This window comes from Salmo salar, chromosome 04 (genome assembly GCF_965601325.2).
Source record: "Salmo salar chromosome 04, fSalSal1, whole genome shotgun sequence".
Lineage (NCBI taxonomy): Eukaryota > Metazoa > Chordata > Actinopteri > Salmoniformes > Salmonidae > Salmo > Salmo salar.
The window spans coordinates 51,250,135-51,262,961 of NC_138294.1; the positions used below are offsets into that span (position 1 = coordinate 51,250,135).

Sequence of the window (12,827 nt, forward strand, 5' to 3'; positions counted from 1 at the left end):
CTTTGCTTTCTAACTTTGTGAAGTTGGGTTTGAGGTTGTGTACTGCCTATGCATGTGTGTTAGTGTTGTGTGTGAAAGAGGATGACATGGTGGGGTTAGCAGAGGATTTTAGGCACAAGGCCATGGGCAATTACCATTTGTTTGACTGTCTGTGAGTGCTTAAATGAGCAAGGTCTTGGCAGCACTGTGTGAATGAAAGTAAGCCTGAGATTAAACAGGAAAATGATGAGACGTCGCCAAGTCACAGAGAAAGACACTTTATCATCCTCTGCCTGGATTGGAGAGTTTGGCTTGAATAAACCTTGTAGTACTGCAGAATTTTTCCATTGTCCAAGAGGGTCAATAATCATTATATGTCTATATGTGACTTACCATCTGGATTCAAAATTGTGTTTTTTACATTGGATAAAAGTAGAGACTCAGAGTTAGAAAATGGTATATCATACACTGCAGTTGAGGAACAATTGGAAAGTAATTCTGCTTTGAAAGATGATAAACTTGTAACCCAACTTTTGAGAAAATGTCCCTTGAATATTTTGGTACACCTAATGGAGAGCTCTTCTTTGTCTACACCCATTCAGAATCATTCACACAATCATTCACAGCTTTAGCACCACCCATCTCTTGAAGGATTCACATGTTAGGCCATGTGCTAAACAGTGTGAGTAGTGTAGTAAACAACCAAATATTTCAAGACTAAAAGTGGTAAAAGTAGTAGCCTACAATAAGGAAAAACTTCAAGTAAAAATACACTTTATCTAGTCCTGGCCCTATGTCCTAATCTGACTTTGGTGCAAGTCATGTTGTTCTTCACATTACCGTCTCTGGTAAACGCACACTATATAAAATAAAATCTAAGTTTATTTGTCACATGCACAGGATACAGAAGGTGTAAACAGTACAGTGAAATGCTTACTTGTATACTACTAACGTTACCAATACAAACTGATTGTCATATAGCAGTAGTATGAATCTGCAGGTAGCTAAAGCTAACCAACTAGGTTCAAGGTTAGCTAGCTAGCTAACATTAGGCTATAACTAGCAATGCAAATGGATTTTCTGATTAGCATAATATTACTACACAGATCATACTCTTAACATTAGCTAGCGAGCCAGCAAGCTAACGTTCGCTGGCTAGCTAACAGTATTCTTTAACTTGCAATGAAAATGACTTCCTGACAAAATTAGAAACTTATAATATCTGAAAATGTAGCTAGACTCTTACTAGACTCAGGGAGAAGGGAGAGGTCCACTGAACAGTGGATACATGGATGAACGCGTCACGGCAGACTGGAACCATTTAACTCTGTTTTGTTTATAGCTACGTCTTGTTTAGCCAGCATTGTGTCAAGTCACTCCGGTTCACACTGACCGTGGCATGTGCAGAAAAATAGCCCATCACAACTTTTTCCAACTGATCTGTCAATAGCGCCTGCTAAATTCAGGGCATCAATGTTGTTGAGAAAAGTAACAAAACTTTTGTAGTTCTCGATGACTAACGTTATATCTTCCAAAAACCTGCGCTAGAAAGGATTATCAGCACATACTGAGCAGCTCACGTTATTGGCAGAATCGTGCTACATGGCAGACCAATCCAAACGCATCTCCCGGCATGTCAGGCCCATACATTATCTCATCCAGTCATGGCTAGCGGGAAGGTTCCTGTCTTTTTCCATGGCTAAACCAACTTGGCTCGTGATTTACAGATGAAATACACGTTTGTTATTAAGGCACATGAAAGTTCACATATTCCATAAGGCATTTCTGCCAAAAAACACAAAACCACGTTAAAATACCTCTTGTGAAGTAGTGAAATGCGACATACGCCTAGCTTCCTGAAACGGGTCACATATTCAGTCAATTCCTGATAAGTGGACATTGGGTAAGTGCAAACTCTGAAAGTGCACAGTGCAGTTCACCAGTCAGCAATTCAAATACATTTATACATTATAAAAGTATAATTGTAATTGCACTGTAGTTACAAAGGACATTATGATTTGTGAAAATTAGTAGTGTGTTGATAATATCAGTGGTTGGTGATGATATTACTATAACCATTCTTGTTGACTGGGTTCTCTCAGTACACTTTGCTTTATGAATATTCCAGCCAGCAGCTATGTACAGTAGGAGAGGGATGTCAGCCGAAATGGATGTGACAGTTGATATGGTCAAAGTTAAAGTGCAGAAGGCGATAGTGCTGTTTTCATATGTTTTTGTGTAGCCAGATTTCAGCTAAATCCCAGTCAAGCGTATCTATGGCATTACTGCTTTCAGACAGCCACTGTGCTGCTGTCGCCTGGGCGTACAGTTTTACCTCAGAGAGGGAGATAAGGTAACGAGTAATGAGTTTGGCAAGACCATGGCTGCTCTGTTGGGGAAAACGTTATCTCAGAAAGTTCAGGTTGTTGGAAGATCTTTATTCAGGGCTAAATCCACCGGTGGAAGCCGTTGTTATAGTGAGCGAACCACTTCTCATACGTACAGTATGCAAGGCAGCAGTAGAGTAATCCCTTGGTGGTTTTAATCAGCATTAGTCTGTTTCAGTTTCTGTACTGCTCTCAGGACTTGGGTGAAACTGAGTGCATGAATTGCGTAGGCAGTTCCATGAACAAGCTCATTGAACGACTAATGAAACGAGAAGCGTTTTTGAGAGCAGAGATCTTTGGTTATGTGTGATTTGATGATTGTGGTTATAGCTGAATGGATCCAGCCAGCCAGACCCCATTAGGGCCATTAAACACTAGGTGGAGGTGGGTGTGGGGGAGGAAGGGGGAGCGAGCGGAAGAGAGAGTAAGTTAGACAGGCAGGGAGTCGGCACACTTGAGTAGGCTGGGTATTGGGAATCATCTGAGAGTGGCCTTATGGAGTGTGGTGTCCCAGGGAGAACAGTGGCTGGCAGCTTCACTCAGTTTGCGACGGAGGGAGCCTGCCAGTCACAAGGCTTTAGAAAATCCATCTATTGGAATGGGAAGAGTCAACTGGATTTAGGAAGGTGGAATTGGATTTATTTAGGGAATTTTTACCAGATGCCAATACAAATAGCACTAGCAAAGATATGTGTGTACTTGAAAGAGCGGCAGATGCAGAAAACTAAACCTATTACTAAAACATATAATTCTGTCATGGCTCAGCTAGTCTCATCATCAAACAAAACGCTATAGCTCGCTCCCAGGTTATCCTCTTAAGTACGTACTCCCATCCTTACACAGAAAGACAGAGTACTGTTTGTAATATCTAATTTATCTCCTTAAGAGTAATGATAGAATCATGTCGTGTGGTGTTGCCTCACTGCGTCGCCAACACAGACAAGGGGAGAAGAGAGGAGGGTTGTGGGAACTGGGTAGGGCTGGAGGCAGTGTGGGAGCAATCATTTTTCCTCCACTTCCAGCCGACACACCACACGAGGAATGCGTTCCTGTTGACTTGTTCACGGTGACATCCAACCCTGGGAGAGGGACAGAGAAACAGACTCCTCATTCACCCAGGAGACAAAGACACACATACACTGTACATTTAGATGTCCATGCTGTTATATATCCTAATGGGCACACATGTGCCTACCTGAAGACTCAATTAGAAATAGAGACCGACGTTCACAATTGTTTCCACACTTACTCACAATTAGAGGTCGACCGATTATGATTTTTCAACGCCAATACCGATACGGATTACTGGAGGACCAAAAAAAGCCGATAGCGATTAATCTGCCAATTTCTATATATATATTTGTAATAATGACAATTATAACAATACTGAATGAACACTTTTATTTTAACTTAATATAATACATCAATAAAATACATTTAGACTCAAATATATAATGGAACATGTTCAATTTGGTTTAAATAATGCAAAAACAAAGTGTTGGAGAAGAAAGTAAAAGTGCAATATTTGCCATGTAAAAAACCTAACGTTTAAGTTCCTTGCACAGAACATGAGAACATATGAAAGCTGGTGGGTCCTTTTATCATGAGTCTTTAATATTCCCATTTAAGAAGTTTTAGGTTGTAGTTATTATAGGAATTATAGCACTATTTCTCTCTATACCATTTGTATTTCATATACCTTTGACTATTGGATGTTCTTATAGGCACAATAGTATTGCCAGCCTAATCTCGGGAGTTGATAGGCTTGAAGTCATAAACAGCGCAATGCTTGAAGCACAGCGAAGAGCTGCTGGCAAATGCAGGAAAGTGCTGTTTGAATGTATGCTTAGGAGCCTGCTGCTGCCGACCACTGCTCAGTCAGACTGCTCTACCAAATATCAAATCATAGACTTAATTATAATATAATAACACACAGAAATACGAGCCTTAGGTCCTTAATATGGTCAAATCCGGAAACTATCATTTAGAAAACAAAACGTTTATTCTTTCAGTGAAATACGGAACTGTTCCATATTTTATCTAACGGGTGGCATCCCTAAGTCTAAATATTGCTGTTACATTGCATAACCTTCAATGTTCTGTCATAATTATGTACAATTCTGGCAAGTTAATTACGGTCTTTGTTAGGAAGAAATGGTCTTCACACAGTTCGCAACGAGCCAGGCAGCCCAAACTGCTGTATATACCCTGACTCTGCTTGCACAGAATGCAAGAGAAGTGACACAATTTCCCTAGTTAAAAGAAATTCATGTTAGCAGGCAATATTAATTAAATATGCAGGTTTAAAAATATATACTTGTATATTGATTTTAAGACATGCATTGATGTTTATGGTTAGGTACACATTGGTGCAATGACAGTGCTTTTTTCCCGAATGTGCTTGTTAAATCATCACCCGTTTGGCAAAGTAGGCTGTGATTTAATGATAAATTAACAGGCACCGCATCGATTATATGCAACGCAGGACAAGCTAGGTAAACTAGTAATATCATCAACCATGTGTAGTTAACTAGTGATTATGTTAAAATTAATTGTTTTTTATAAGTTTAATGCTAGCTAGCAACTTACCTTGGCTCCTTGCTGCACTCGCGTAACAGGTAGTCAGCCTGCCACGCAGTCTCCTCGTGGAGTGCAATGTAATCGGCCATAATCAGTGTCCAAAAATGCCGATTACCGATTGTTATGAAAACTTGAAATCGGCCCTAATTAATCGGCCATTCAGATTAATCGGTCGACCTTTACTCACAATCAACACTCTAAAAGCGCCCGCATATTAGTTTCGGTTTGCTCCTAGCAGAACTCGGCTAGGTGAAGTGGACGTATGTGCCTCGCATGCTCCCTTAAAAGACCGTTGCTTGAGAAATTATATAAAAGCGACAATATTACTGTTTGTCCCTCTTGAGATGCTGTAGCAACCACATAGCCAGTATGCACTTCCTCAAAATAGTCTGAAGGAATCTAAGATAAATCAAGAAATCTGTAAATCATTTTGACATTTTTGCAGAGGTCTTGGTCGTGCAATTTTACATCCTACTAAAATGTTTGGTGCCGTATTTGTCAAGTGAAAAAATGTGGATGAAAACTAGTTGAATAACAACAAACACTTCATTGAAGTATCCCGTCCATAGTTCCCTCTCCTACTAGGAGTAGTACTGTTGACCAATCACCGAACGAAAGGGTGTAGACTTCAGCTACCAAACTTCGACTTGCCTCAAGTAAAATATGTGTGTGCTCGAAATAGCCGTAAAACCCCTACCGAACACCAACACAAACAAAAACGTCACAAAAAACCTTTACCCACTCACCACCCAGCAGCATCTAAGAGGAACAGAGCCTTTGACCGTGTGTAAATTAAAAAGCTAATTAGCGATAATCACTCCCTGGCTCCTGTCTGTCAGTGTGGATATTCAGGCTTGTGTTTTGTGGTGACATGGCGTGCGTGCTCCCTGTCAGGGCCTGGCTCTCATTTATAGGCTTTTCTCTCAGACAATCATCAATCCAGCCTTATCGATATTGTCAGGTGGTATTACTGAACATATTATCTTATGTGGTCGTATGTGTAGCTAGTAATATTTTCTCCTCTCCTCTCAGGATCTCGTCTTCGTCAGGATGACTCCCCTCCCCGGATAGTGGAGCACCCCTCCGACCTTATTGTGTCCAAGGGGGAGCCAGCCACCCTCAACTGCAAGGCGGAGGGGCGTCCTGCCCCCACGGTGGAGTGGTACAAGGACGGGGAGCGTGTGGAGACAGACCGGGACAACCCCCGTTCCCACCGCATGCTGCTGCCCAGCGGCTCCCTCTTCTTCCTACGTATCGTCCACGGCCGACGCAGCAAACCAGACGACGGCAGCTATGTGTGTGTGGCCCGTAACTACCTGGGGGAGGCAGTGAGCAGAAACGCATCATTAGAAGTAGCATGTAAGTCCGACACACAACTATCTATTTTATGGATGAGTGCCATGAAGTTGGAGAGATAGGCCCCATTGGCCTAGCTGTGTTGCCTTTGTGTATGTGTTAATGATGCTGTTATTGCAAACTCAAAGATATGACCATAAAAATGATATTAGTAACACATTTACATGTTTTATGGGTGGCAATATTACGGTCATAACTTCAAGTTATGTAGAAGCATAATTATAGAGAATAATTGCAGAGAATAATGCTGTGTTGAATAATGAAATGTGTGTGTGTTCATACGTTTGCGCGTGTATGTGTTTCTAGACCTATAGGCTCTCTATATAGTGGTTCCTATAGGTCGCAAGAGTGTGACAGCAGCTTGATTTATTGATGGCCATTACTGGGGTCCTAACAGACTGAATGAAAAAATCATGATAAATTGTTGAAGTCTCTAGATTGTTATTGTATTTGCATTTGACGTTGTGTACTTCCTCTGCCCCTCGCTGGGAAGTTAATGTGGTCTCTGAGGTGGGAGGGGTTGATGTTAAATGAGGTGTTGAATTTTTCAGTGCTTTGGAGGTGACTGTATGTATGTAGGGGATAGAGGTTAGGGTGTTATACGGAAAGAGCATACATCTCTGTCGAGGGATAGGGACTGAGACCATATGTAAAATGTGTGGCTGTCATCATCTGTGTCACTTGACCTGACCTATTTGACTGATCCTTGTGGGCGCATGTTTCTGTGCCTTCCATCTTCTGTATTCCTCTTTGTGTGTGTTCTTGTGTGCACCGTGCATGTGTGTGCAATCCTCCATTCGCGTGTGTGTTTGTGTGTGTACATTGTTAAAAAGACCTGTTTGAGTGACCTTTGTGAGCGATGCGTGGGTAGAGCTGAACATCGCTCCAGGCAGTGAGAGCAGGATTTCACCCAAGTTATTCTCTCCTTCCTCCGTTCTTCCTGCGCCCAGCCAACACTTTCCCTGTGTAGGAAACAAGAGCTCTGGGCTATTCACATCTACATTACGTGTTAAACTGAACTGATTCCTCGACATTAACATACCACACAGCACACACATTCTGATCACTCACAGCAAACACCTGAGAAACAATGGAAACAAAATATGAATGGTATGTAATTATAGATTTGTGCTACACACATATCTACATACATATTTACATTCACATACATTATAGACTGGGGGGTTGCAGTGTGTTTTTAAGTGGGGGTCTTAAGGGAAAGTATGACCCAATGACTTCAGTGTGGTGTACACTTTCCTCCCTGGGGTGAGAGGAGAGGTGAGGAGAGGGGGGGTTCCCTCCATTTTGTCCTCCCTTAAATCTGTCATCAGGCATCTGTCTTGCTGTCTGTGCTCTGGGCAGGGCCGTTTCTAGCTTTTTTGGGGCCCTAAGAGAGATTTGCCAAGAGATGGAGAAAACATTTAGCAGTTAAAAAAAAAATCCTGCAATTCTACACATTTTGCCATGACTTATGCCATGTTCATATGATATCTGAGTGAGTGACGAACAAATACAATGGGGGCCTACTGGAGGTCAGGGCCTCTAGGCCTTGGGTGCTCGGTCAGTAATTCAGCCATGATTACTACAAGGTTTAGATAGCTGGCTAGACTAACTTACCTAGTCATCTATAAAATGTTAGCTGATATGGGATAACTGAGTGACTGTCAGTGACAGACATAACAAAAGGAAAACTGCTGATGCACAACCAAATATCGAAATTATACATTGTGTATTCTACTATCCTAACTAACAGCAAGTTGAGACCCCGACTGACCCCCTAAAAAATGTATTGGAGGTTGGGGGCCCCCTAGTGGCTGCGGTGCCCTAAGCAGCCACTTATGTTGCTTATGCCTAGAAACGGCACTGGCCCTGGGGTCAGTGGTGGAGCAGAGTTATAGTGGTATGGTCCAGTTTTGACGCTGGTGGATTTGTGTTTGGCATGAGCCCGGGAGACAACCCTCTCACTCAAGCCCAACAGCTGCTGGATGAAGACGAAACCTGAGAACTCTGTGTCTCCTTATGCACCTCATCTCCTCTCTCCCCCACCCTCTCCTCCTTCCCGCCCTCTCCTTCCTAACTCCCTTCCCATATCACTCACTTTCCTCCTTCTAGCCTTTATTCCCCCGTACTCTTCTCCTCCTCCTCCTGCTGTTTCCTCTGCCTGGTTTGTAATCAATACTGCCCTGCTGTCCTGGGAAAGGATTATGGGTGAAGAGCCGCAGGATATCTGAGACACACACATCAGTTCTCCAACTAGACAGCTGTGTGTGAGAGTGTGAAGTGTGTGGTGGGAGGGAAGAGTGTGTGGTGGAAGGGAATTGTGTGTGAGTAGGAGGGGGATGTGCTGGATTGGCATTTTTAATGTTGTTAAAAAAAAGTGATATATTGTGGATTAATTCATATATAGAACATATTTTAAATCATTTTGGATTAGTGTTCTGTAGGAGAATAGGAACCCTGGAGATCCTCAAGGAACCCCTGGAGTTCATCAATGAACTATTGCTAGTCAATGGTTCAAATTTGCACCTTCGGTTTGTTGAGGTGTTCTTGGAAGAACCTTTAATGGTTCAATGTAGCAATGGGTTCCTGGAGGAATGGCTTAGGAGGGGCGTGGCTTTAAGATATACATTTTTTGGCCACCCGTTAGAGTAAATGTAATTTCTGTTAATAGGTTCTGTTGTATTGTCATCACATATTAAGGTTGAACACTGACAGTTTTGTAGTTTCAGTGAGGCTAACAGAGGTGTATGAGTTCCTCAGAAGCCTATGCAAATCCCAAAGTTAGAATAGTTACCACTTTATTACTGTACGTAATCAGCAATGTTATTCATATCATATTACAATATGTAATATGCATAAATATTCAAGGAACAAACTTAACATGAACAGAAATGACATTTATGCTAACAGGTGACGTGACTAAAAATAACTACAGTATCTGAAAGCCACACCTCCAATTTGAACTACTCCCATCACAAAAAAGTTCCAATTTGAACATTTACATAGGGGTTCCTCGAAGACCCTTTTCAGAGGAGTTACTCGAGGAACCTTTTTCAACTGGAAAGGTTCCGCCGGTGTGGCAGCCCTAAAGGTTCTTCCAGGCACCTTTACTTCTAAGAGTGTATGGGATTTCATGCAATTGTGTTAGAGACAGCAAAAAACGTAAGACTTTACCTTGGCCCGGCCTTTTTCCAGGTCTGATATTGTTTTAGACACCCTTTTTCAAGTCCCTGAATCATAGCCCTGGCCTTAACTCTAAATTACATTACATGAGTCCCATTAGACATCAATTGTACTTAAGTTAAATACACACTCTCACTTCTCTGAGTTGCACATATTGAGGAAGCTTTAATTGAGATGCTAATCAGATTGTTATCTCTGGGTGTGAAACTGCTCTAAGCGATCCCTCCTGGGGCTCTCATGCATTATTGTTGCTTAATGGGAACATAGATGAAATAGTACTATTTCATTGAGACTTTTTGAATTGTTGACTAAAGAGCAGTATTACTATGAGGTGTTAGTTCCTGTGCCACCTGAGACACAGCTTTAGTCTTGTTGTGCCTCGAGGACAGGTGGATCAGGTCTGAAGAGGACATAGTGTGTTTCTGTCACTGTGTCGGTACGGTGTCGGCAAGCTCCTGCTGTTTTGTCAGAACAGCCAGAGATGATTTGAATAACAATCATCACCTGCTTTCGATGTCAGCAACACCCAGACATGCAACCTCCCAGCCACCCCACCGCCCGCTCCAACACTTCAGCTGAACTCTATTTCAGTTGTAGCGTTATAACACCCACAAACACCCCTCTGACCCTCAACCCCCTGCAGACAGCTCTAATGGGAGTGACTGGCTGCTGATGGGATTAGGAGTAGCTATAATAAGTGACTGAATCAAATTAATGATGATGTGTTGAGAGAGGAGGGGTGGTGTTGATTGGTATAAATAATTCACAAACAGACCCCCCACCCACTCACCTCCTCTGCACTGTCTGTCTGTACGCTCCTCTGGCTATTAGAAGAGTAGCCAGCCAGACAGACAAACATCAATCAATAAATCCTCATCATCCCAGACAGATAGCCAGACAGACAGACGGTTTGGATAAACGCCTGGAGTGGTCAGATGTTTTGGCTTGCACACAATGTACAGTATTGCATAGTGTGATGGTGTGTATGGATAGAGTGGACTAACATTCTGACCACACCGCTTGCGTCGGGTGCGCTCGCGTTGCAAAATAAATGTAAACATAGATGTTATTCAATTATTGCACACACACTGCTCGCGAGCCAATGAGCATCTGCGTTGCCAAGCACTAAAATGGAAGTCAATTCTATTTGTGACGCTGATGCGGCGCTGCTGCTACTCTCTGTTTATTATCTATGCATAGTCACTTTACCTACATGTGCATATTACCTTAATTAACTCGATGAACCGGTGCCCCTGCTCATTGACTCTGTACCGGTACCCCCTGTATATAGCCTCAACATTGACTCTGTAACGGTACCCCCTGTATATAGCCTCCACATTGACAATGTACCGGTACCCCCTGTATATAGCCTCAACATTGACTCTGTAACGGTACCCCCTCTATATAGCCTCCACATTGACAATGTACCGGTACCCCCTGTATATAGCCTCAACATTGACTCTGTAACGGTACCCCCTGTATATAGCCTCCACATTGACAATGTACCGGTACCCCCTGTATATAGCCTCAACATTGACTCTGTAACGGTACCCCCTGTATATAGCTTACACATTGACAATGTACCGGTACCCCCTGTATATAGCCTCAACATTGACAATGTACCGGTACCCCCTGTATATAGCCTCAACATTGACTCTGTAACGGTACCCCCTCTATATAGCCTCCACATTGACAATGTACCGGTACCCCCTGTATATAGCCTCAACATTGACTCTGTAACGGTACCCCCTGTATATAGCCTCCACATTGACAATGTACCGGTACCCCCTGTATATAGCCTCAACATTGACAATGTACCGGTACCCCCTGTATATAGCCTCAACATTGACTCTGTAACGGTACCCCCTGTATATAGCTTACACATTGACAATGTACCGGTACCCCCTGTATATAGCCTCAACATTGACTCTGTAACGGTACCCCCTGTATATAGCTTCCACATTGACAATGTACCGGTACCCCCTGTATGTAGCCTCTACATTGACTCTGTACTGGTACCCCCTGTATATAGCCTCCATATTGACTCTGTACAGGTACCCCCTGTATATAGCCTCCACATTGACTCTGTACCGGTACCCCCTGTATATAGACTCCATATTGACTCTGTACCGGTACCCCCTGTATATAGCCTCCATATTGACTCTGTACAGGTACCCCCTGTATATAGCCTCCACATTGACTCTGTACCAGTACCCCCTGTATATAGCCTCCATATTGACACTGTACCGATACCCCTCTGTATAGAGCCTCAGTACTCTCTAATATTTGTTATTATATTTTCATCTTTATTTTTTGTTATTTATTTTTTGACTTCAGTTTATTTTAGTAAATACTTTCTTAACACTTATTTTTCTTAAAACTGCATTGTTGGTTAAGGGCTTGTATGTAAGCATTTCACTGTAAGGTCTACACCTGTTGTATTCGGCGCATGTGACAAATAACATTTGATTTGATTTGATTGCATTGGTAGATCATGCAGTACTATATTAGAGCGTGGTGCTGAGTTAGTGGTTTGGTCAATAATCATTCAGCACACTTGTGATAAGTAGCATTGGGAGATTATGGTTGTGGTTGGACCGTAGCAGTGCCGCTAGGAAGAATGTATGTATGGGTATTTGGCACCCAGCCAGCTCTCATTAATCATAGGTCCCACTCTCTCACACTGACAGTTCCAGACCTGCTGGCCGCCAGCCCCATGCCATGTCTCCCTGTGTGTCCTGGGAAGGTGTGGGGACATGTCCTGTGAGAGGACAGGGTGGCCTGAGTGTGGAGAAAGGCCACAGCCAGTCAACAGACACCCCTCTCATATACGAGTCCCCTTCCGCCTCCCAACTGTCAAGCCTGTGTCAAGCTTGTGTTGAGAATCGAGGTCAAAGTTGAGAGGGAACTCGGCTTGGCCACCGTGCACTTCCTGACAGTTTCAAATGTCAGAGGACCTGGTCATCCATGGCAATGCTGTCACTGTGTGGGCTAGCCACCCGCTTATTAAGAGCTGGGGTACAAAACCAGAGATAGAGGGGTCTTTGCACAGTATACCACACTAGGAAGAAGTGAGTTTAGGCAGTTTAACATTGGGGGTGTGTAGTGTACCTTATTTTCATCCATGTGTACCGTACCTTTGATAAGAGAAGCAACCTCGCCAGTACAAGCACAGTGCAGAAGAAAATATAGTGATGCATAAGAATACATTTGCTTAAAATAAAGTTCCTGAGAGACAAAGGTGTGTGGGTAAGAAATGATGGAACGCTCTATCTCAACTCATCTTTTTATAATGATTAAGTGACAATGGGATGGAAGGGACTCGCCTGTACAGTCAGCACG

The 12,827-nt window shown here is 42.8% G+C and overlaps 1 protein-coding gene across 4 annotated transcripts in view; it reads left to right on the top strand.

Moving 5' to 3' along the window:
• The window catches only part of LOC106603263 (roundabout homolog 2), a 171,928-nt gene that overhangs the window by 74,426 nt on the left and 84,675 nt on the right, over positions 1 to 12,827 (top strand). For all 4 annotated transcript variants that reach the window (XM_014196666.3, XM_014196669.3, XM_082974525.1 and 1 more), the window contains exon 2: positions 5,979 to 6,305. In XM_014196666.3, coding sequence (XP_014052141.1) covers positions 5,979 to 6,305 — 327 coding nt within the window. The remainder of the gene's footprint in view (positions 1 to 5,978; positions 6,306 to 12,827) is intronic.